The sequence below is a fragment of the Neodiprion fabricii genome, chromosome 3, assembly GCF_021155785.1.
Source record: "Neodiprion fabricii isolate iyNeoFabr1 chromosome 3, iyNeoFabr1.1, whole genome shotgun sequence".
Classification (NCBI taxonomy): Eukaryota; Metazoa; Arthropoda; class Insecta; order Hymenoptera; family Diprionidae; genus Neodiprion; species Neodiprion fabricii.
In genome coordinates this window covers 2,639,510-2,664,478 of record NC_060241.1, presented here as the reverse complement: position 1 = coordinate 2,664,478, position 24,969 = coordinate 2,639,510, and the positions used below count along the sequence as shown (strand labels likewise).

At 39.5% G+C, this 24,969-nt stretch overlaps 2 protein-coding genes across 2 annotated transcripts; both read right to left on the bottom strand.

The window, feature by feature from the left end:
* LOC124178051 lies at positions 1 to 7,855 on the bottom strand. Its single transcript, XM_046561140.1, has 4 exons — positions 7,461 to 7,855; positions 5,981 to 6,999; positions 2,921 to 5,893; positions 1 to 2,851 (listed from the first exon to the last, which is right to left on the bottom strand). Exons 1-4 carry the CDS (start codon positions 7,544 to 7,546, stop codon positions 552 to 554), a joined length of 6,378 nt encoding a protein of 2,125 aa, XP_046417096.1. The 5' UTR covers positions 7,547 to 7,855; the 3' UTR covers positions 1 to 551.
* A 930-nt stretch (positions 7,856 to 8,785) lies between these two features.
* LOC124179039 lies at positions 8,786 to 18,327 on the bottom strand. The gene is made up of 10 exons (XM_046563008.1): positions 17,899 to 18,327; positions 17,521 to 17,727; positions 17,161 to 17,306; positions 16,017 to 16,199; positions 15,606 to 15,813; positions 15,396 to 15,520; positions 15,175 to 15,314; positions 14,799 to 15,064; positions 14,548 to 14,695; positions 8,786 to 14,429 (listed from the first exon to the last, which is right to left on the bottom strand). Exons 2-10 carry the CDS (start codon positions 17,697 to 17,699, stop codon positions 9,102 to 9,104), a joined length of 6,723 nt encoding a protein of 2,240 aa, XP_046418964.1. The 5' UTR covers positions 17,700 to 17,727; positions 17,899 to 18,327; the 3' UTR covers positions 8,786 to 9,101.
* Between the last annotated feature and the right edge of the window lie 6,642 nt (positions 18,328 to 24,969).

Sequence of the window (24,969 nt, the reverse complement as noted above, 5' to 3'; positions counted from 1 at the left end):
TTTTAGTTTAGTATCTATAGAATAGTTTGTTTTCGTAGCTCTACCATGTATGCCTGATCGCATGCAACTGTGACGCCTTGCATCATTTTTGTATGAATTATTTGAACCGTCTCTTCCATACTCTCGATAGAACAATTATTTCGTAGAAATTGCCCTCATTTAGGCGCCATTGATTTCGCGCTGAATCCGATATAAGAGAATTCGAGAAGTATTTTTATATATTAAATTTGCACCATTATACATTTTCACAAAAGTATTTCTGATCGATTATTTTTTTATTAACTGTTCCGTATACTTTCGAAAATGAATGATGATTCAATCGCTACAAATAAGGCAATACAAAAACCAGGTACAGTTTCCATCAGATAGAATTTTATTGCTCTTCAACTGTTCGTATAGGATAAAAGTATTTTTCCTGCCACCTTTTAGAATGGATTTCTAATCGTCACATCGGAAATAAATATTCACACCATGAATAACGATATATTTTTTTACAGTAATAAACAGTGCCCGCCAAAAAATATACATGAAATATATTACGTTCAAATAAATCATTCAATCTGACTTGTGAGCAACAACTCCTTAAGCCATCGCAGTATTGTCGTAAGGAGTTCAGTTTTCTGGGTAATCGCGTAGTCGCAGTCCTTTTGGTACCTGTGTTCACATCTTGCCTTACCCATCTGCAGCTGCTTTATAATTCTTATTCTTTCCAGAACAGGATTGTTCTTCTGGTAATCGTATAATCGCTTCGCTTCATCCCCGGAAGCATCTTCCTCTCCGTTATCCCCTCCTAATTCGCCCCTAAATTTTTCCTTCGCCATATTTTCCTCGAGCTTATCCACAACCTCAGATATTTCCGTCGGCTCTGTTGCAATCAAGTCTTGCAAAGTCGACAACAATACGCCGACCTTCTCATTCTCAGGCACCTCGTTTATCGATACAATTTTCTGGACCAAATCGCTGCTTTGTGCTTGATTGTCGTTCTCCATCTTAGATCTTTCGGTCAGTTTGTGTCTGCGAGTGGATTCAATCGCCGTTGATTCCACGTTGTAATCCTCCAAATTTAAATTCAAATTATACAACTGAGCGAACTCGTCAACCGGCATAGTTATCGACCTGATACTCCTTTTCTTGGGAAGTTGCGTACCTTTCGCGATATCCGGATTATCCTCAAGCTCCATTTCATCACTTTTTGATTTTTGATCAGCTGAAATTCCTCTTCGACTGAGGCTACTCCGGCTGGTTTCCATTAGTGAATCCAAGTTTTTATCATCCCAGTGTTTTTCCTGTAGAATTTTTCCCTCCCGCGGGACGCAACAGGGGCATTTCTCCTTCGCCCATTGTTGACAAATTTTCTCCGATATGCTCAGAGCAAAGGATCCATCCTTCAACCGCTTTATGGTCAACGGTAGCCTTACACCGTCTCCGATGTAGTAGAGATCGGAATCGACAAGATCCCCGAAAGACCCAACAGCTGCAGTTGGATTTTGTGGAGCAATTCGTCCCAAGTAACCAGAATCATTTTGTACTTCTGGTGGCTTGATGCAAGAGCCTAGCGATTGTACATCTCCGATGATTTCAGAATTTTTTGTCGTTATCTCCCCAGAATTTCCTGGAAATAGCATCGTGTTGTGATCTTCTTCATTCGGCGAATTTGAAAATGAGTCGCTATTAGGCTCAGGATTACCTTGTAGAACGATTTTATTCGTTTCATTCTCTAGTTTCGATTTTTCATTCGTGGATTGCATGTCATTATTCTCTGTTTCTTTGCCAAAGCATTTCATCTCACCGTCGATTTGGGCTAAGGGATTTTTGGCATTATTCATCAGTTCAACCTCAGCGTTCTCTTCGTTCAGTGCATTGTTTTTCGGCACATTTTCTTTAGCAGAAATCAAAAATTCACCACCTGCAAGTTGTTTCTCTTTATCTTCATATGTCTTCGTAGATGATTTTTGACTAGGAATTCGAAAAGCAGAGTTTGCCACATTACTTTTCTTATTATGCTTCGAGTATTTATCGGTAGTCAAACTTGGCGCACTCTGCAACTCTCCCGAATTTTTCCAAGAACTCGAATATTGCCCTGATGTTCTATAATCGTGATATTTACCCGCATTTCGATTTACCTCGTGATCTATTTTAGAATTTTTCGTCGTAGATTGAATTCCAACGAAGCCGTTGACCTTCCCACTCATTCCAGGTGTCGGATTATTCCCAAAATTTGATTCCCCATACTTGCCACTGTACGCATTCAATGATCCTTCTTCTGAAACGTCTTGTCTAGTAGGAGGATCCACGAATTCACCAAGCAGGAGTTTCCTACTCTCTTCGTAAGCTTCTGTTGTTGATTTTCGACTAGGTACTTGGGAATTGCTGTTGGCCTTGTCATCGCTTATCTTATGTGTGTTCATTGATTCTGTATCCTGCACGTCTTTCTCAACAGTAGGTTCCAGGACTTCACTTAACGAAAGTTTTTCGTTATTTCTGTAAGTCTCCGTAGTGATTTCACCCTCGGGAACTCTGCAACTACACGATACAGATGGTGTAGTCTTCACCGATGCTGCGGTACTCATTTCATTACGATCCTCTCCCTCATTTGCATCCAAACTCACTGCTCCTAATTTCTCCGAATGTTTCCGAGTATTTGAATCTTCTCCTAAATTCACGTATCCGTAATCATTATCATCTTTAAGTGAACTTGAATATTTTCCGTCCCCATAATCGACTCTGTGTTGCGCGGTGTTCCATTTTCTATCCGTTTTATCCTCTAGTTTCGAACTTTGAACCGTTAACTGCATTCCGTTGTCTTCCACAGCATCGTGATCCTCAGGTTTCATTTCTGTCCGGCTGTTGACTGTAAAGAAATAAATTTTTGTTAGTATTTTCCCTGCATACTCGCTATCTTATAATTTTAATGATTTACCTTCTTGCACGATTTTCCCAGTAGAAGGATTCAGAAATTCGCCAACCAGGAGTCTTTTGTTGTCTGCGTAAGTCTCCGTGGTTGGTTTGTAATCGGATTCTGCATTGCTTTCTTCATTATTCTTCCGGTATTCATTCATAACTAAATTAACTGACGCTTCTTGAGTTCTCGCATTCTCTTTTTGCAAATTTTCATCATTATAATCGTGACTGCCAATGTTATAGGAATTTAAATTCTTTTCTCCTCCAGCATCTACAGTTCCATATTGTTGAATGTTTTCTTGAGAATTTTTAACCATAGATTCGGATCCATAGTTCTCCATGTCTAGATGATCATTTGAAACTGAATCTTCTAGCTGCGAGCACTCTGTTGATTCATCCATTGATTCGGATATGTAACTATCAGGATATCGGGTTTCTCCTAAAACTTCGGAAATCGCAGATTCCACTGTGCAATCTTCGTAACTTCGAGATAAATCCTCAGACGCCTCATTTTTCAGAGATGATAAGTCGGTCGGACTAATTTTATCCTGTACACCATATTTTCCCGGTCTCTGGACATATTCCGAAGTCATTACAGATTTCTCCTCAGATTCATTTTCCGCATCAGCGTCAAATCGCTCCGTGGAATCAACGGAATCTTCATCGATTTCATCAATTTCCGGTATACTCGGCTGAGCAAATATTCTCTCTCGATTTTCCGATTTCTCATTGGTTATCTCTTCACTATTCGTATTCTCTGATGTCGACATTTGACTATATTCTCCGACGTATTGTGGATTTTGAACAAACGTTTCTTGGTCTTTGGTCTCATTTGTTTGGCTCATATGATCTTCTTGATTTACTGCATCTTGTCGGTCAAGGCTAGAAGGATCAGAATGTTGTAATAAATTTTGACCGTGATTTTTTATGTACTCCAAGACTCTGTCATTCGGCGAAAAATATTTAGTCGGTGAAGTTTCGATCGCTACAATTGGCTCGATGATAATCGGCGGCGAAAGGTTTGATACGTCTTGTTGCTCAGCGTTGCCTTCATTTTCTGCTGATACAATGTTCTCGGAATACTTTTTATCGGACAAAGAAGACGTTGGATAGTGGCAGTCTGCCTTGTAATAGGAACCAACTTCTTGGCCATTATCGTTTTTCGAATCAGCGTACTTCGATTCAAGACCTCGAGATCCATTTTCAATTAATTCTGAAGTTTTCTCCTTCGAGACTTCCAATGAATCCGATGAGATATTCTCTTCCGGTCTAATTGTTCCATATTGTTCATTCCAAGACTCAGCATTTAGTCTTATTGCCTCCAACGAGTCCGATGTGCCCCATATTCCTATCTTTCTTCCGCCGACAGTTTCAACCCTAGACGTATTTCCTTTTTTCAGTAAATCCAGACTCTGGTGAACAGCTGAATTCATTGAAAGATCCTTTGACTGATTTTCGCCAGTAAAATCTTCACTCGGTGAGGATTCCTCCGAAGAACTTTCCTCAGTTACGGTTGAAATGTTCAGATCCTCATCGACGATCGGTGTATTGGCTTCAGCAGAAACTGCGGAAGGATTTTCCATTTCATCGTCATCTTCGACTGATTCAAGATACCGCGAATTTTCCCCATCGAAGACCGCGAAATTTTCTTTCTGTGCTTTCCAATCATTCGCTGGTTCGTATCCATTGTATAAATTCGAAGCGGGATAAGCGAAGCCTTGTTGAGTGAGGTGATGTATCCGGTCAACGTTACTCTCGAATTTCGCCTGCGCGTTTCCCGTTTCCTGATCGTCGTTGCCATCGACATCCTCCACGTCATCGTATGTTTTCGAAGTGAAATATCCGTTCGTTACGACTTGTATGTCGGAATAATCATCGCGGTTGTCATTAGCCGCGGGACGTCGTTGTTGAGCCAACCCTGAACCTCCATTGCCTGTCTTCATCATCGGTGAATAATACAAGTGACTTTTATCCTCCATCGGCTTTCCCGCATGCGGATTTCCGTAATATCCAAAATTTCGCAATGCGGGACCGCCTATTCCGATTCCGTAGTAATTATTCGGAGTCTGCATCGTCCCTTTGTATGGCCAAAGCTGAGCAGTCGGATAAACGTTGCATTCATTCCAGCCAGATCTTGCGATCGCAGGTCGTTCCAGCTGTGCTCGAAAAGGAATTTCAGTGGTCAAGTAACCAGAGCGATCTTTCCAGCTGGGTTGCGTATTTGGACTCACCACATAACTTCCGTAACCGTTATAAGGTCTTCGAAATTCGTGAGCGAAACTTCCTGGTGGCAGAGGATTATATCCTGGTCGCAGAGTTCCGAGGCCAGACATTTTGTGGCGTAACTGATCTGTTTCCAGTTGATATTCGTCGTCCTTTGGCATCGTCAGAGAAAGTTCATACTTCTGAGGAGTATTGCCGAATTCTTTGTGACCAGTTAATTCCTCCGTCGAATCTCCGAGCAAGTAAACATCGTCGTCGTGATTTTCAGGGTGAGGAAGATTCACAGGATGATTCAGCGGGACCGAGACTTTGGTGACTTCGTCTGATTCTGGGCCATCGTCTACTTGCAGATACAGGTTTCCTTCCGTAGAAGCATCGAATTTGTCCGATGAATATTCCTCCGAACTAACGGGCAAGCCAACATTGGATTCCACGCTCGAGTCATAGCCTCGATTCTCTTCCGATTGCTGATATTTCTCGGTGCTTGATTCCATCGTCGTCGAATCTCCATATGAGATCACATAAGATTCAGGGTTTTCCAGGTAACCGAAAGGCTTCTCGACGCTCGGCACCGGCTCTTTAACGGACGGAAGTTGAACAGTGCGACTTTTCTGAAGAGGTACCTGACCGTGAGCCATCAGCACTCCATCTTCGTTCTTGCCCTTGGTAGATTGATCCTTCAAAAACGGAAGCCAACTCAAGGTTGCGTCCGTTTGTGTTCTACTGAATTCTTGAGAGGATCCTTGACTACCAGACTGTATCGGTGATCCTGAAAGAAAATTGCAGTACATTTATTACTAGCGAAAAGAAAATTTATCGCGTAATGTGCTAAAAAATCACAAGTTTCAATCCGTACCTTTGATTCCAAGGTCTGGACGCAGCCACTGATTGTTGTTCGGAGTGCGAATCTGGCTAACACCTTGCTGCGTCGAAGTTGCAAGTCGTTGAGAATTTTTGACTGATAATTGGTCCTGTTGGTCTAAATTCACGGTGGATTTTTGCGCCTGGATATTTTGATTGGAATTGGTTTCGTATGAGAAATCGTTCTTATTATTCTCCTCTTCTTGCAAGATTTTGTGGTTCATTCCACTGTTTTCGACGTTGACTTTTGCCAGTGTTTGAACGTAGTTCTTGTTATCGTGTTTGGCATTCGACGGCGAGTAATTTCTAACCTTATTCGAGCCATAGTTGTTAATAGGTGTGGGTCTAGAATTTTTTCTCGACCCTGAACAGGGCTTGTAAATCTCAGGTTGGCAGTCCTTACCTGAGCAGTCATCTTCTCTGCAGTAGCAAATGTATTTCTTCGGATTCTGAGGCGGTGAATAATCGTCCTTTTTGCCGACCAGAGCCAGGACTTTGTAGTCGCCAGGGTTGATTATATGATTCCTGATCCGTCTCAAAATAACGTCTTCGTCATTTTTTTCGAAGCTACCGATCTCCGCTTTCTCGTTGTTCGATCTGTGAGACCCCCGATTTTCCGATATTCTCATGAACGGATTTTCCAAGCTCTCGTCGATGTCCTGAAATTCCTTAGACCCGTCGACGCGCCGTTTCGTGTTCTCATGGAAATCGCTGCGAATCGATGGAACCTGCTGGCCTTCCATCTCTGCGGATGAGATCTTCTTCCTGTATCTGGTCTGCACTAAATTATCTTTGTTATTGTCCGTTACATCGTTTGGGTCGAGTCGCAGCTTCATTTTTCTGTGCCGGCGGTTTTTCCGACATCGTTTCTTCTTCTGATGATTTTCTACCTGGGGTTTCTCTTCGTCCAAGGGCAATACTACTGCCACAGCTCTCTTCGAAGGGTCGTCAAATAAGCTGTGCTTAATCTCGATCTCCGTAGATCCTGAATTCGACGCTTCGCTGACCGACGGCCTGAATAAAATTGTTTATGCATAAGTCGTAATTCGTTACAAGGACATCGGGTCAACGATCTTCGGGTTTTGAAATTCATACCAAGCAAAAGCTGACGCAGCTAAAAATATAATTTCACGTTTAGGTACATATATTCTCAAGAGTTAATCGGGTTACAATTTTGTTCGCGATGTTTATTCGATTCGAAATCAATTTCCGCTGTATTATTTTCATTCACGCAGTTTATTGCTTACTATTTGCTCAATTGATGTGTGTTTGTACCCTGAATTTTTCCAACAAACATTCCACGACTGTTTTAAAATTCTTGCGCAATTTATCAGGGAAACGAATAATGATTCACAACAACGATGAGAAAATTAAATTATTTTGAATGAGCTGCGAGTAAAGAAACGAGTTGATTGATGATTTTTAAAATCACTATTATGGAGAAGGTGATGAAAAAGCAAAAAAATAATACGTACCATGAAATTTCATTGAGGTCACAGCTGATTCTGCAAATGTAAAAGCTTAAGCAGTAAAGCAGCGAAAATGTAACAGTTTTAACCATTTTTAAATTTAATATACGTTCGTTTCCATCAAACTAGCACGTTGAGAAATATCTTTTCGCAACCTTCGACTTTCCAGCATTTGCAAGACACGGTAGAAATTCTTTCAGCACATATCCCATAGACAATATCGTGTTTTAACTTCGTTTGAATCAGGCACGCGTTATTGTTAAGTACTCGATTACACTATCTCATAGAACAGACTTGAAGATTAATAAAAATCGAATTTCCGCCGGAGAACAATTAAACTGTCACGTGCGAATCGACACAAGCTGCGGAAGCGACTTTCCGCTGCACTATAGTGCATCTGATGAGTCGGTTAAAAAAAGGTAAGCCACCGACGATAGTCTTGCGAAACGGACGATTTTCGCAACGTCGAAATATTATGCACACAATTCCACACTCGGCGTTGTATTCACATTATTATATCCGCAGTGAAGAATTGCTCGATTGATTTATTTACACTCACACTCATACACCAGCCAACGGCAATGGACTTCCACACTTGATGCGACGCTATGGTTTACAATTGCATCCAAATATCTCAACTCTGTAGATCAGCAAATAACTAATTATTACGTCTATTTGATCGAATGAATTTATAATTACATGTCTACTTACAGCCAAAAGTAGATTTGATTTATTGCTAGATGTATTTTCAAAAATTGTGAAGTTAAAACTTCGCGTCTGTTGTAGCTTTTAAAGTAGTTCGCTACTTTATTTCTCATTTTGCCGTTTTCCACAGTCAACCTATTTGTGAAGTTTTCAAATAAATTCCTGCGTGAACAAATCGTTGGGTTTAAATAAATTTTCGTCATATTATCGTGTTTCATTTTATCATTCTGAAGAATGGTCATTTCATTGCGCCTCGTGATATTTCACGCTGTACTTGTGACACTTGAGCTAATTATAAGTCAGGTAGTATGCTACCTGCTGAATGTGTTGATAATGATCTCAAGTTTCATGATTAGAAGAACAATCACTGGCCTATTCGGACAGTTTTACTCATCCCGAGTTTATTCTTCTACTTTTGGCAAGATGTTTGCTAGACTATTTGTACGTAATAGATCTGATCATACTGTGTGAACTTTAATTAATTACTCTTGAATATATTTATTTACCAGCTCTCAATAATTTATCGAGTTAAGAAAAAGATGTATTATTATAATTCTTACTCAACGCTGACAAGCATGACATGCAAAAATGATTAATTAGGTTAAGGCAGGTTTTTCCGATTATCCGGACACATGTATTATATTTATTTCGCTCAAGGGTACGTGATTGCAGCAAATTTCTTTATTGCATCAGGATGTGGTAACGACATTATTTAACAAACATGTTATTTAAGCATGTATACATATATGCATACACGGTATAACAAGCAGAATATACGGAACATAATGATTAATAAATAATTATGACCTCATCGGTCTGTAAAAATGACAGTGACGTACACAAATAATAAGTAAAAACTAGAATCATAGAATCAGGCCATCAAAAAGCCGATTTATAAAAAGAAGAAAATTCATGGAATAAATTACAATTGACAAAGATTGATCAGTGTCTGCGGAAAATAAGATTAACGCCAGTTAGAAACTCAAAGAATTTCTTAACGTTACTCAGAGCGGTGTTGAAGATGTTATAGCTGATCTTTTCGTTCTTGGCACTTGAAGTCTCGTTGCTACTAGCCGTCGAATTATCCTCGGACTTTTTGTCAAACTCGTTGATGAAGTCCTCCAGTGATTCGGTCAAGTTCCCGACCTTTACCAGCTTGTCGTTGATCGTGCTTTCGATCTTCGGCATTGCCGCATCGAACAGCGATATCGGAGTCGAAGTTTCACAGCCCGGCGTCGTCGATTCTCCGCGATATGCATCGAAGCCACGAACCTTGTTCAAGATCTCTTGCTTCAGATATTCCGCGAGTTGAATTCGTTGCTGTTCGTCCTGGGTGATCAGCGACATTTCCTCGTGATCGTGAGACCCGAGGTTCGTAATGATTCGCTCAAACTTCTGCAGCTGCACCGGATCCCGCATGGCCTCAAGCTTCTTCAAGTACTTGTTCAGGTTCGCCTGAGCATTTTGGAACTCCCGAACGATATTCTCCTTCTCCGCGATGTACTCCTGGAGCTTTGCCTCGTTCTGTTCACCGTCGACAATGTCGTCCCACAAGTAACTCATGTCCTGGTAGTTTCCAGACCTGTCGATAACATTGTCGCCGATCTCTCTCCTCGAGCGTTTCAGCATTCTGCCGGTCTTCTTAACCGGAATCATCATCAGCAGCTCGTATTCATCTGGACTCAGTCTCTGCCCCACTTCCACCCGGTTCATTTCATCTCCGATCGACCGATAGTTAGAGTCTTCGAGCATTACCTGTGACCTTGAAGAACTTCCTGGTAGTAATTCTTCAGGTCTTCTGCTCGAATAGGCCTCCCTATGGACGTGGTAGTTCATGTCATCATCGGTGAAGTCGTCGTCGCTGAACTTGCGCCGCTTGTTCCTCACCTTCTCGTTCTGTCTTGCAATTCTTCGGTACATCTTCCTCTGTCTGGACGCACTGAGATCCTCCGGCACAACTGCAACTGGCACCGCTTCGTAGTAATCGCCGTTCTTCACGAGTTTGAACAAGGTCCTCTCTTCCTCGCCAGCGGAGTCATCTTCCCCCGAATCCTCTCTCAGGCATATGTACTGCGATTTATTTTCGTCGGTCCCTCTCTCCTTCCTGACTGCTGCTAAATCACGTTTCGATTCAACGGGCGTCATTTTGAAGGCTGGTTCATCGACTGTTAGCTTCTTCTGCGAAATCAGGTTGCGACCGTTTCTTCTGTGTTCGTTGTCCGAATTATTTTCGAGCTGAACTTCTTCGTGCGAATCTTGCGGTTCTCCAAGTTCCATAGCAATATCTCCACGCGCTCTAGATCCGCAGTTTCCATTTACGCATGGCGATTCTGGTCTAGCCTGTGGAACTCTGAGTCCATCTTCGCTCTCGTAAGTTTCATCACCTTGATCGTCCTGGTTTGGAGCGTTTATGTCATTCGATTTCTTAGGTGATTCTTTCACGTCTCCGACGCTCGTATAGAACTCAATCGGCTCACCTATAACTTGCGTAGCTGACTTTTGCCTCGATTCTGGTACCAGTACAACACTAACTTTCTTCTTGTACATCAGGTCCTGCTCCCTTTTTTGCGGTCCAAAAGATTGTCTGCTTTGATATTCTGCAAGTTCTACTGGAGTCGGAACAGCGCGCCGAACGTCTCGATTGTAAGTCTCTTCACTCGGTGATCCATCGGAGTAAAACGACCCCGCGTTTTCAGAGCTTATATAATCATCGTAAGTTTGATAATCCGACTGAACGCCGTCGTTGAATTGCTGAAAAGGCTGTTGCGGAATAGTATATTGATCCTGATCATCTCTGGGATACTCTCGAAGCCCCGGCTGCTGCTGTATGCGAGAAGGCATGTAGAACTGTCTGTTACCTTGACGGTAGTCTTCAAAACCGTATCCGGAATCTTCGTAACCGAAATTTTGTCTGTGAAGGATCTTTGGATTTTCAAGACTCTCCACAATGGCGTAATAGGAGTCACCGTTGTCGTAGCGACTACTTTGCAGCGGTTGAGCGTTAGCCATGATCGGCACAGTGTCCAGAGAGTCCGACATGCTTGGACTGTAGTATGAATTCCTTGGGATTTTCTGCTGCCGAGGATTTCGCAGAGGCTGAACGAGGTCGACTTCGGGATAATACCTTCTGTCCTCTTCCTCGACTGACTCGTTCTGCTCTCCAGATTGTTCGTAGTTGACTGGCCTGTTCGTCATAAGGTAGTCGAGTTTGTCCTTGTCCACGAAGTCCTGGAACTCGTCCTTCTGAGCAAAGTCCTCCCAGATTTGCCGTCGCTTCAGATTCCGCTCTACTTCGTCGTCGCATTTGCTCAAGGCTTCTACCAGCTCCTGACGATACTGCTGAAGTATTTTTACCTTCCTGTCTTTCAGTTTGTCTTTCAGACTTTCCAACTTCTCGGCTCGCTTCTTCTGGTAATCAACGTACTTCTTCGGGTCGACAGATTTCAACTTTGCCGATGCCTCGAGCGCCTTCATCACCTCCGATTTCTTGCTCTCGCTTTCCTTTAGCAGCGCCGCCAAGGCCTCGGTATTAAGCACCATTTTATTCTTGGTGAAATCAGTCTTCAACCCCGGCTTTGAATCCGACTTCATTTTCAGCTCCACCCTTTCCTTCAGGTTAGGTTCAAGCTTGCTCGACTTTATACCTGATCCCAAGTTTGTTCCAGTTCCCAGGGATATTTTAGTTGCTGATTGGCTCTCAGTTTTCGTCTCAGTCACTTCGCCAACTTGACGTTTGGCCTGAACATCAGCCTCGACTGGGTTCTTTTCGTTTTCAGCCTCTAGCTCAGACAGGTTCGTAGTTTTGTCGCTGAGAATTAGAACCGCTGTGTCCTTCCCCGTATCTGCAGGAGAACCGACTTCGTTGCCATTTTCCGTAACAATTTCAGGCTCACTAGGTTTTTCAGTGGTTGAAAGCTGACAATCTGAATCGTTGGTTCGAGGCATTTCGAGCATCGGCGAAGGCGTTGATTGAGGTGGTTCAATTTCTTCATTTTCCACAACTGTGACAGAAGCTGGCGTAGAACTTGGCGATGGGTTTGTAGAAATATCTGGTTCCGCATTAAGATCCTCTGTTTCGGCATTCTTCAGGGTCTCTTCATTGGAATCCGCTGCATCTGACTCGGTGAGTGAAACTTCGCTCGTTTCAGACACCCGCTCGCTGACATTCTCCAACGCTTCATTCGAGCTGTTCAAACTCTGTGGGAGTTCATCGGAAACCGATTCGTTCAGCTCCTCGGACAGGTCAGAGGCGGGCGTCGATGCAGAATCATCTTTTTCCTCCGAGACGATCTCAGCAGCTTCGCGTCCTCTGCGGACAGCTAGCCTGCAGTTTTTGCATACCGGATAACGGTTGCCTCTGATGACCCTGCACTTGCAGTCTCTCGAATTGGCAGCGTCCTCGCTAATCATTTCTTGCCCGAAAGCCTCGTCGTCCAAATTGGCGAGTTTCCTCTTCGTCCTTTTTTTACTTCCAGCATCTTCAACGTCATCTTCGTAATCTTCCTGCGAGTAGTCCTCAGCTTTCGAACTAACGAACTGCATCGACCCCGGATCTGTGCTATCGTCGTACTCGTCCTCCAGCTCCAAAAGCTTTACGGTACTTTCTTCAACCGGAGATTCAGGTTTCGGTTTCATTGCCGGTTTTCCAATCTTTTGTTGGGCCTGGGATTTCAACCCTGTTCTCCCGCTCTTGGCTCTCGGTTTCTCCACCCCAGCGTTGTCGTAGTAATTGATCAGCTTCTTGACCGCTTTTTCCTTTGCCTTTTTGTCCGTTTTCTCGTCGATGTGAGCTCTCCTGATCACGGCTTCGCCGGTGGCGTCGTTCTCCTGAAACTTTGGCTGCTCTTCTCTCTGTTGAAGCGACTCTGGTTCCCACAGCTCTCCGTAGTCCTTCCACTGAGTTTTTATCGTGACCGGAGGTTGGTTAAAATTCTCGAAATACTCATTTGGCGCATAGTAGAGTTTTGAGTTTGGCTCCTCGATCCACGTCTCGTCGACCGCGGGTTTCCTCTGGTGCTTCTTGACCTTGCGTCGCTTGGCGTGATTCCGTTTATTCGCATTCTGCTCTTCGTCGTCGTCGTCCTTAACGTAATCATAATCGTGGCTTTTCTCCTCCTCCGATTTTCCTTCTTCGACGAACAGATCACCTTCGGGGAAGTTCTCGATAGGTTTCAGCTCCGGAAACCCGAAGAAGTTATTCTCGTTACTATCAGCGTGTCTCGGAATGGTAAGATCCTTTTTCAGGCCCATATCAACGTCCTTTTCCTTCTTCCTTATCCTCCGCTCGAGTCGCTTCTCCTTGGCGTCATCGCTCTTCAGCCGCTTCTTGAATAGCCCCTCCTTCCTCAGACCGAGTGGGTCGTCGCCAAGTAACTTCTCCAGGTCTCGTTTTCTCCGCGAATTACCTTCTACTTCCCGCTTGTGGATTTTATCCGGCTGGCCAGTGTTCACCAGGAACTGATACAGCTTTCCAAACGCCTCGGGGTCCGCCGTTCTCTTCGTCTTCTCGGTCTTCTGCAGCTCATCTACCATCACCTGCTCGCCGATGTCAGAGGCCACCATCTGAAGTTGACCCGGCACTTTGACTTTGCAGGGTGTTTCCTGCTCTCGCATCGCAGTCTCCACTCTTGATATCAAGGCGAGAGCTTCCAACGCCTTCTGAGTGTCGATGTCGGTAATTGGGAGTTCATCGTGAGAGTACGAGGCTCTGTTCGTTTGTTCAACGCGTTTTTCACCGAGATTTTTTTCCCTCATCTCATACTGCTTCAGCTTCTTCTTGTACTCTTCGAGCTTAGCCCGGATTTCTTCGGCTGAGTCATTTTTCTCGTTTTTCAGCCGCATCAGCCCGCCATTTCGATCCTCGGATGTATTTTCCCTTCCGTCTTCTTCCGTCCCGTCATTCCCTCCGTTGTCAAACATGCTCAAACCCACTCTGCCCCTCAAGTGGGACGACTTTTTGTCCTCACTGTTCGTGTTCCTCCTCAGAAGCTTCTCCAGCTTTTCAAGTTCTTTTTTCGGATCCAGTCTCTTGAACCTCCTTTCTTCGTCTTCAGTTTCATCGCTGTGTCTGTGCTTTCGCTTTTTCATCTTTTTCGACTTAAGGATGCTCTTTATATCCTCGGTCGAATCCGCCTCAAAGTCCTGATCCTCCTCCACTTCGTGACCTGTGTTTTCGTCCAGAGCATCTGGCTCTTCCAACTTCTTTGTCAATTTCTTCAACAACTGGTTCTTGTCCCCCAATTCATCTTCATGACCAAGACACGTTTTCACCTATAATTAGTTCAATACAAGTTAACGATTATGGACTCTTCCATTGCAAATGAGATCCAGAAGAATTTCCTCGATGAATTACCGTAATAAATAATTATATAATCATTCAAATTCTCACCCTGGCTCCGGGTATCACCCAGAATCCAATTCCTCCTGATGGAAGCTTGATGGCCACGTTCTTTCCGAGATTCGTTACAGTCGGGTTGATTTCAGGGAGATCTTTTCCATTGACGAGATTTAGCGGCTGGTTATTGAGTAGAACGGTTCTGTGAAAATCGGCATTTAGCATCAATAGTGTCCTTGATTTGAGACTGTTGCAAAACCGGACACTGTAATTAAATTTCGAAAAAAATATTCGTTTCTACTCACTCGGCGAACATCCTGTTCTCAGTATCATATCCAGGCATTAGAATGTACTTGTGAAGAGTCTTGACCTTCAGGCCCTTTAGCGATACCACGACTTTTCCCGGAGTCAGGTTAAGTCCGAAAATGGTTACAGCTCCCTTGTCGTACTTGGCTGAGGGTTTCGTGCACTGGCAGAAGAAGTGGAGGTGCGTTTTGTTCCCCAAGGTCAATTTAGCGTCCAGCACTTCTCGGCCGACGAGCATCTTGTGTAGCACCGAGACCCAGTAGTCCTGTACGACAATTAGCGACAAGGTAACGAAATACGTAACAAAAGGGATAATTGGCCGTCGAGGCGTTCAAATAAACGATGAAAAAGCACAAAGAAAATGTCTCCACTCACCGGAGTCGGCTGCAGGATGTGAGAGGCATCCGGCTGTCTCATGATAACCTGGACGCCAAGCTTCGCGGCGCTTCCAAGTCGTCGAGCCCAAACCAGAGCGCCCAGAAACTGCTGTTTGCACTCTTCGGGTTTCGACTCAGCTGGAAGATTGTAAAAAATAAATAAACAGAAAATAAAAATTCAAACGACAAATGGTTTCCAGAGATACGTGACCCACTCACCGATCCATAGTGGCTTCTTGGCGATCGTTCGTCCCATCGCTTTGTACAGCAAATCCTTGTCCGTCGCCAGAGTGTCGGTCTGAAGTGCGACACCATTAGAGTCGACGGCTACACCAGCGAAGTCTCTACAAGGACAGAGAATTGATTTTACAACGTTGCTTCCATTTGCCACGAGCGAACGAAGGATCGATTATTTCCGATCAAACTCACGGATGCCAGGTGATCACCGAAAGTGCGCTTCCGGCCGAGTTCAAGTAGTCTTGAATGAATTGGTGCTGCTGTTTACCACGCAAGCTCACAACGTCTGGTCCAGCTATGATGCTGTTAGCGTACCTCGGAAAAGCGCCTAGCATGTTTCTCAGGCGAGCCACGTCCTTCCCGAGATCAGAACCAGTGATGTCACATCTTGTCTGGCACTCTGTGAATTTATGCGAAAGGAATTAAAGCTTCCGCTGGTTGTTTGAGATGTAATTTTGAAATAAGACTCGGTCAGTGTTGCCATTAGAAAGTTGAAAAGCAAATAATTCGAGTAGAGAATGGAAAGGTCTTGTTTCGTATTTTCGTTAAATCGATGGGCTTTAAGCTCTGCGATATGTATACAAGCGGCTTCTTTTTTCCTACCGTATCCCAGCTGCCAGCTCATGTTGTATCCCATGTGATCGCTGAACGAGATCAGATCCAGGCTGTTTCTCGGATCCCAGGCAGCCACTTGATCCTCGTTCTCGATCCTCTGAGGCGTCAGACAGGAGACGACGTCGAGCCCCGCTCTCTGAGCCCATTGTTGAACCAGAACCCAGTGCGCTTCTGGGTTAAGAGAGGAAACAGAGTTCGGTTATAAATTGTTGGTTTATAAATTTCATTTTTATATTCAGTTTTAGTACAATTTCAGACGTTACGTTACAGTAATTTACGTGAAAGTACCTTTATACTCAAATTGTCAATTTTAATAAAACCAGTCCGGTCATAAACGTATAATTTTTATGACAGAGAGACGCAGTAACGGAATGATAAAAATTACAACGAGAGAGTGTACAACGTTGTAGTATGTTGTCAGTATTAAATTTGCAATTAGCGTAGGTTTACTGGCTGCGAACGAGGAGGAGAATATTGCAACTTATATTCTCATCTGTATATGTCTGGCATGTTATCCAATTCAAATTAGTGACGTAGAAATGGGAACGTCGGGAAACGAGAATTGCATGTATATGCAATACATATACGCGTACATAGGTTTGCGGGTTAAACATTAATTAGGTTAATCCACTCAGCTGGTAGCTTCGTCTGCACAAGGCAGCTAAGCAATAACGCTCTGCTTGCGAAATTTAATCCCTTACCTAGGCAATTCTACAATTTATACGTGCATCTGTAGTATACACGTCATATTTGTATTATGGATATGAACGCTGGCTCCTAGATAAACAATATACAACGTATAATGCAGAAATGCGAGAGTCGTCGACTCTGGCAATTTCCCCAGGCACATCCAATTTCTTGCCTGCGATTTCAACTCCGGACTGTTTTAGTAAAACAGAGGCATTTGAGGCGTTGAAATATTGAATTCAGATGCAGCAACGTTATAATTTCTTAAGTAAATTAATCAATTCTGGAGATAATGAAATCCGTATCAATTAGATCAACGAAACATCAGGCTTAATTATCAAACTCATTTTAATTTATTCGTCGGCACGCAGTGCATAGTTCCCGCAGTTCATATTATTGTTATGATGATAATTTGACGATGAAAAAATGTGAGAATGAAACTTACCCGAAAACGTTAGATCCGAATCCTCGAAGCCGGTACGAGGAAAGAGGGATCTTTCGAAATTGTAGAGGTTGCTTCTGGGTCCTGCAAGCCTCACGTATCCAGGTGCCAAGCCCTTCGCCATGTTCGTAATTCGCTCGGTGCTCGATCTGAGGATCGATATTTATCACCAATTAGCGATAGAAGGGAAGAAATTTTTTTTTTACAGCTTGGTAATTGATCGAAATTAAATTTGAACATTAGCGAGGATCGAAAGGTTGTGAAATAAATTGCAATAATTTCAAGATGGCTTGAATTTTCGTCTAGTACAATATTACTATTTTTTTATTAATATTTTTCTTTTTTTAACATATGTATACTTACGCGAGAACATCGCCTGTCAGCAAAACTGCCGGGTCAAAAGTTAAGCTGAGAAATTTATCGCTCGTAAATGCTAAGACCTTTTTCGTGTTTACGTTCATCAGGAGGTCCTGACAGGATCCACATTTTGCTAGGAGCGTGACCAGCTGCAGGATTATCAGAGCTAACTCCTTGCCAATCATTGTCGATTTGTGTTCTTCGATATTTTCACTGTTCCCCGGATAATGTAAGGAAGAAAGAAATAAATTGAGGAAAAACAGAGAAAAAAAAAGAAAAAAAAAAAAATTAACGTTTCCGTAAATTAATTTCGGAATCTTGTGGAATTGATTATCATTAGCGACGATGATTTTCGAGATCGATTAAAACTCGAGAATTCCTTACCGTTCTCATAACACGTAGCATTTATACACACACACATCAGCTAGGGAAGAAGTGATGTAAAAAAAAGTTTTAAAAAAATTCACTAATCAGCCGGAGTCCTTTCACACCGCGTGCTTTAACGTCCGACGGATAATTTTGAACTGGTGTGTAATATCTCATAACCGAAAACGTCGCGTCGTATATCACACGTCGGATTATTTTGTCGGTTTAGCAAATTGGCAAATTGGCAAATTATTGAATAAAAGTTGGCCGCGTGTTTCGTCACATGCACGCATTATTTGCGGTATGCAAGCCCTCTCGTTGCGAGCGGTGACGTAAAAAAATTAAATCGCAAACGCAAGCTTATTTCATTCCATGTCTTACTCCAATTTTATTTTATTTTTATTTTATTCATTTCTTCGCATTGAATTAAACGCCCCACGCGTTTCGAATACGTGCTCAAAATTTAGCTATATAATAAAGTCAATGATTCCTCACTTCGTATCTATAATCTTAAGTATTGTTGAAAAAAAAAAACAATAAAAAAAATAAAAAAATTGGAGTCATTCAATTTTGCGACGAATGAAAATTAATAATCAAATACTGCATACATGGGTGATGATGAAAAATAACACGAGGTAGCCGTGAATTTGGTATAACTTGGTTGAATTTTATTACACTTTTCTTGTCCTTCACTTTCACTGTTTACCCATGGTGGTGTTTTTTCTTTTTTTTTTTTTTCTTTTTTCTTTTAATTTCCCAACTTTTTCCGTTTTTCTACACGCTTCGCCTTCGTCTCGTTCGTCTCACTCTTCCCATCAAATTACCACGTACTTTTTACAACTAAATAACATAAACGCGCATTTATTGTTGTTTTTTTTTTTTTTTTTTGGTATTTTTTCTTTCATTTTTATTCACTTTTCTTTTATTGGTATTTTTTTTTTTTTTTTCATAATAGTTTTATTACTATATAATAATAAGAGCTATAACGGTGTGGAAAATCCCTCCCAACGGTTTACATTTTTATTTCCAATCAACGTTTCGTCTTCGTCGTGTCGTCGGCGGTGAGCCGTAGATAAGTGAAAAAAAAAAAAAACAAATAAAAACAACCCGAATAATAACCTCTCGTCGCGATTCGTAAGTAAATGAAATTTTAGATCGCGGTGTGAGAAGAAGAGAAGGCAAAGGAGAAAGTGAAAGATCGCGCAACATTGGCATATGATTGACGGAAAAATGAGAGCGAAGAAATTCTCGCGATTAATTACGTACAGAATGAAAACCGTTCCGAGGGACGAACCTAATGTGGCAGCGTTTTCCCTAAATACGCAACGCCCATTATATAATATATTATATGCATATAATATATCATATGAACATACTACTGGAATCGTGTGTCTGTGTGTCTTTTTTTTTCGATTTGTTATCGATTTTTTTTTTATTTATTTATTTATTTTTTTTCCTCTCAAATCACTTAAGCTAGAATTATCTCATTTCCATATCGGTATTAAGACGGATACGTACATAGAGGGATGTCTTATTATTGTTGCCTCATTTGTATATATACGTATACGCATATCGATACGTATATAATATAATATAATATAATATAATATAATATAATATAATATAATGTAATAATAAATAAGGTAATACCGTAGATATCTAACAACAATATAATAGTAATATTATCATCATCATCATCAATATTACTATTAATATTAGATAATAATTACGTCAACAACAAACTCGTTAATCTTGTCTCTGTATACCAATATCGGTCACTACGCACACTACTTTATACAAGGGTTCGTATCATTAATACTAGTGCTGTTATCATTATTATCATTATTATCATTATTATTATTATTATCACTATCGCTATCATTATTTTTATTCATTGCAGTTTTCCTTCTATTCTCTCTTTTCGTTTCGGTTGTTTTTTTTCTTTTTTCTCTTTTTCATCTCAAACATACCATCTGTATTATAATGTTGTCATGCATTAATGTGTAGATTTTATACATGATGGTATAATATTTTTTTAACGACTTGACTCGTGAGCCGGTATTATGCGATTTTTCGACACTATTTTTATTTAATTTTTGGTCGGTGCGTTGAATTATTATATCGGGCTACGATTGAAAATTGTTTGTTCGTTTTTTTTTTTTTTCTTCTGCCAACTTTTCTTCGTCCGTATTAGCGTGTGTTTTGTCTCTTTGATATTGTCATTTTTTCAAAGTTGTAACGCTCGTAACATGTATAAACGTGTGGTGTATAGTTGTTCGTGTTATTTTTATTTTTATTTTTATTTCATCGTATGCTCGACGCGAGTCTTTTTCACGTATTACGTGTATACGAATAAATAATAATTGTGTTCACGAACGAAGAGAGATTTTATTCGAGTGTTCGGTAAGAGAGAAAAGAAAAGGGAAACGAAAAATTGACGAAGTAACGAACGAACGAACGAACGAACAAACGATCGGATGGCAGGTTATTATTAATACAAAAACGAATAAAAGCTCGTAGTTAATTGTATTACAAATATAGGCATCGACAATATTGCTTTTTCGTTAACAATTACACAACATGTACAATACGCGTATTTATGCATCAAATTATGACAGTAATGACGACAACAATGATGATAATAACAACAACAACAACAACAACAGTAATAATAATAATAATAATAATAACAATAACAACAACAATAATGGTAATACATAATCACGCGCTAACTTTTTATCATACAATGGCCTAAAAATCGCACAAGCTCGCCTCAAAAGTGTAACAAGTCGAACAGAATAGAAAAAAAAAAACGCGCAATCAATCAGGTAAACAGTTTTTTTTATTTTTTATTTTATATTTTTTTTTTTTTTTTGCATACGTGCCGAAAATGGGATCAAATATCGCCAATCGTTAGTTTTACTCCTCTTTATTTTCACATCTTCGAATGCTATATAAATTTAGTTTCTCTTTTCCCTTTTTTTTTTTTTTTTTTTGTTTTTTCCACCATCAAGGTACATAATGGCGGATGTTCGTAATTAAACACCCGTGAATACTGCGTACATAACAACATAACATACAACGCAATGTTCAATGCGTACGTCTGTAACTATATATTCATATCTTAGCACTCTCACGTACAAAGCTAAAGCCTAATCATTATTATTATTATTATTATTATTATTATTTATTTATTTGTTTTTCTCTCTCTTACTTCTCGTTTCGTAATTTCTCTTTCTCGATAAGGGAAAGTTTAAAAATAAAATTTTCCCTTCACTTTCTTCCTTAATACGTACCAACCACTTCTTCACTATTTTCTTAAGCTATTCTTGTGTATTTTCTTTCCTTTCACGTTTCTTCTTTCCTATTTTATTCAACTCTATGTATAACACACACATAGTATACGTGTATTATGCAGTTATAGATACGCTATAACATATATGTGTATATACGTGTGAAAGATTAACTATATTTAATTGTTTGTCCTTTATCGTTATCGTTATAATTATTATTATTATTGTTGTTTTATTATTATTATTACTACTACAACTATCATCATTATTATTATCATTACTATTATTATTATTATTATCATTATCGTTATTAATATAATAATCATTATTTTATAATGCGTTGTGTCGTTGTCTCTAAATAGTCATTTTTATCATTAATATTATTTTTATTGGTTTAAACTATTTTGTTTCTTCTTTTTTTCTTGTCGCGTGTGCGTGTGTGTGTGTGTGTGTGTGTTTTTACGTGTTTATTCCTCACCCTTGTCTTAAAAAATAAGCAAACATTGTTTCTGATTGTTTTATATGTTTTTTTTTCTAATTCTTTTTACGTTCCTCCTTCACTCTTCGAATTCATATTAAACTTACGTTCGTAAACATCCGCGATCATAACGTTCGGCGCTTTTTTTCTCAACTTGTACAACTTATACGCGATATACAATATTTCTTATCGTAACTCGTCGCATTTGTTTGGAGGTGAAAAAAAAAAAGACAAACGAACAGATAAAAATTAAAAAATAAATTTAAAAAAAAAAAAATTTTCCTCCTTTTTTTCTTTATTCAAATTTTGTTCTACACTAGCGAATTATATAGTACGTTACACTATCATATACTATACACGTTACGCTATATCAAAGTCGTTGTTTTCTTAATTTTTATTTCTTTTTTTTTTTTTTTTTTCTTTCCTTCTGTTTCTTTTTCCTCCTAATTTTATCCCGCCCCTTTCCTAACAACTTTCCGACGCGATTTAACAATTTGTTCACGCAGATTTGAAAAAAAAAACCAAAAAAAAAAAAAATCCCATCATCCGACGAATCTCTCGATGAAGTTTTTTCATGATTTATTTATTTTTTTTTTTTTTCCACTTTTTCGATTTCCTTTAACAAGCATTTTCGTACAGGGCGAGTGAAAAAGGTAACAAAATTCGCGCGACGAGAAAGAGCGCGAGTGTCTTCAACGAGTGGGTGAATTATTTAAAGCGTGAGTTTTGTTTTCTCTTATTCGTTTCAGTTTTAGTTTTAGATTTGTTAATAAATTTTTATTTATTTTTTTTGTTTTTTGTTTTTTGTACCTCGACAGTTCTTACATAAGGCACGAAGCTAGACTCGTTTCCTTTTTGCCGCATCGTTTCGATCTATTCGGTATAATTTGCTTGATTTTTTTTTTTTTTTTTTTTGGTTTATTCGCAATACGCGTTATATTCATAAATTTTCGAAATCTCGTACAGCATCATTTTGGCATATTATTTATTACTCGCCGCGTATCGCCGCCGATTAATAATTATTCATCGATGAAAATAATCACAGATTACAGGAGATATGGAAAATTAAATTAAAAACAGACGGAAGAGAAATACTAAAGAAGACCGATTTACACGTTGTACGCGTAAATGAAAGAGAGAATGGTTTTTTTTTTTTTTTTGTTATTATTTTTTTTTTTTTTTTTTCTTTCACGTTCTTTCCCTCGATTCGTACAAACAGCAACAACAACAACAACAACAACAACAACAGCAATAACAACAACAACATCAACAACGATAATAATAATAATAATAATAATGATAATGATAATAGGAATAATAATGGTAATAATAACAACAACGAGAACGATCATTTATTGTACCCAGCGAAAGATCCGTCGACGAAAATTTACACGACGCGTATCATTTTTATCTCTTCTTGATGTTTTCATGCCTGTATTATTATGCGTAAGTTACAGAATAATGTAGAACATTGCCGAAAGCAACGAAGGGTTGTTGATCTTAGAAGAATGAAAAAAAAAAGAAAAAAGAAAAAAGAAAAGATTAAAGAAAACAACGACAGTTCATTCGAACAATCAGTTAATCGTAAATATAATTATTATTACGTGTTACGTGATTTTGTATAATAATATGTAACTTACGGTATATTATATCAATAATAATACACGTGTAAGTTTTCTGATATCACTTGCCACGTTGCCCTTTTTTATTTTATTTATTTATTTTATTTTTTTTTTTTTTTAAATACAGATATATAACATGTATATATTGTATAATATTGTTATATACCTGTATATACATATTTCTTTATCAAGCTTAGGGTGGCGCAAGGAAAAAGATTGAAATAGATTTACAGTTTATGTGATGTACGTATTATTACTTGTTTGAAAGAATCAGATGACAAATTGAAAAAAGAGAAGAACGGCAGATAAAGCAAGGAGGAAATTTGAATAACGTAGATATTATAGAGTGACTTTGCTTATGTGCTTTTGTTTACTTCTTACACGCAGATTGGAAATGAAAAGCAACGATATATATCGTGAAGGTGAAAGTGAAATAGGAAATTCGAAACTCCGTGAAGTTTATTTTTCTTTACTTTTTTTTTTTTTTTTTTATTGCACTCAATTTTCAGATCTATAAAAATTATTATTGCGTTTATCCCGTTACTTTCTCGGCATCGACGTCGAATCTTTATTTTATCCCTTCTTTTCTACGTTTCAAACAGAGTTTTAAGATCTTTAAAAGATTGTATTCTACGTAAGTTTATATACGACGTGTAGGTGCGTGCGATTTTGCATGTGAATATGTAGTATTGTAGAAGAGTATAAGTCGAAAGCCGCGCAGAAGACGATATTGATGGAAAAAGAGGGTTCGTCGAAAATTTATGACTTTGAATTCCGGAAAACGGTTCAGCGAAATTCCGTCTAAGAAAAAGCCAGCGTACGGGTAACAAGGAATATTGAATAATCATCCCACACGTTTTATACATACGAGGAATTCATCTGGAAAATTATGTATCGGTTTATCTTTTCATAAAAATTTCTGCAAATCATAACGATAATTGATTATTCTTTAAAAATTTAGAGATCCTGTATGTATAAACGGGACCCTTTCACTGTAACAAAACACATTCACATACATATGTACGGGAAATTCCACGTCAATTTGACCAAGTTCCGATCCTCACCCTCTTGGATTTGGTCCACGATTTTTTATATCGTTGTTTCGACTCTAAAAAGCATGAGATCTTTTTTTTTCAGATTTTTCCTACCCTTCGTGACACACCCAAAGCTTATCAAATGACGATATTTTAACAGCGATTCCGCTGTTTTTGAAAACTATGAAAAAAGTTACATGAATTCTTGAACTAAAACCAAAAATATCTTAACCAAAATCAAAGTGGTCGGGCAAAACGGTAATTTTTTTTTTATCAATACCTCTTACCCGGTTAGTAATTATTTTTTAATTTTCAGTATTCAATAAAACTTTCCCGAAACGACAATTATCACGAAATTATTTAGAATGTAGAATTATTTTTTTTGCATACCGAATAAAAATTTCAAGGTACTTGTTATATCAGAAAAGATATATTGAACGCTGAGAATTCAAAAAAAATTATTCATTTCTTAGAAAAATGTATAAAAAATTACCATATTGCCTGCCCACATTGATTTTGGTTGGTATATTTTTGGTTTTCACTACAGAAATTACGTAACGTGTTTCACAATTATCAAAAATGTCGCGATCACTTTCAAAATATCATCATTTGAAGCGATCATGGGGGTTGGAAAAATCTGAAAAAAATGTTTAATGCTTCTT

Bases quoted from the DNA above. Each gene is read 5' to 3' on its own strand.
- LOC124178051 (XM_046561140.1), bottom strand. From the start codon at position 7,546: ATGGTTAAAACTGTTACATTTTCGCTGCTTTACTGCTTAAGCTTTTAC. The intron at 7,000-7,460 runs GTACGTATTATT...AATTTTATTCAG, and splicing joins GACCTCAATGAAATTTCATG to GCCGTCGGTCAGCGAAGCGT. The intron at 2,852-2,920 runs GTAAATCATTAA...ATTTCTTTACAG, and splicing joins TGGGAAAATCGTGCAAGAAG to TCAACAGCCGGACAGAAATG.
- LOC124179039 (XM_046563008.1), bottom strand. From the start codon at position 17,699: ATGATTGGCAAGGAGTTAGCTCTGATAATCCTGCAGCTGGTCACGCTC. The intron at 17,307-17,520 runs GTAAGTATACAT...ATCGATCCTCAG, and splicing joins CTGACAGGCGATGTTCTCGC to ATCGAGCACCGAGCGAATTA. The intron at 15,521-15,605 runs GTGAGTTTGATC...CTGTCCTTGTAG, and splicing joins TCGGTGATCACCTGGCATCC to AGACTTCGCTGGTGTAGCCG.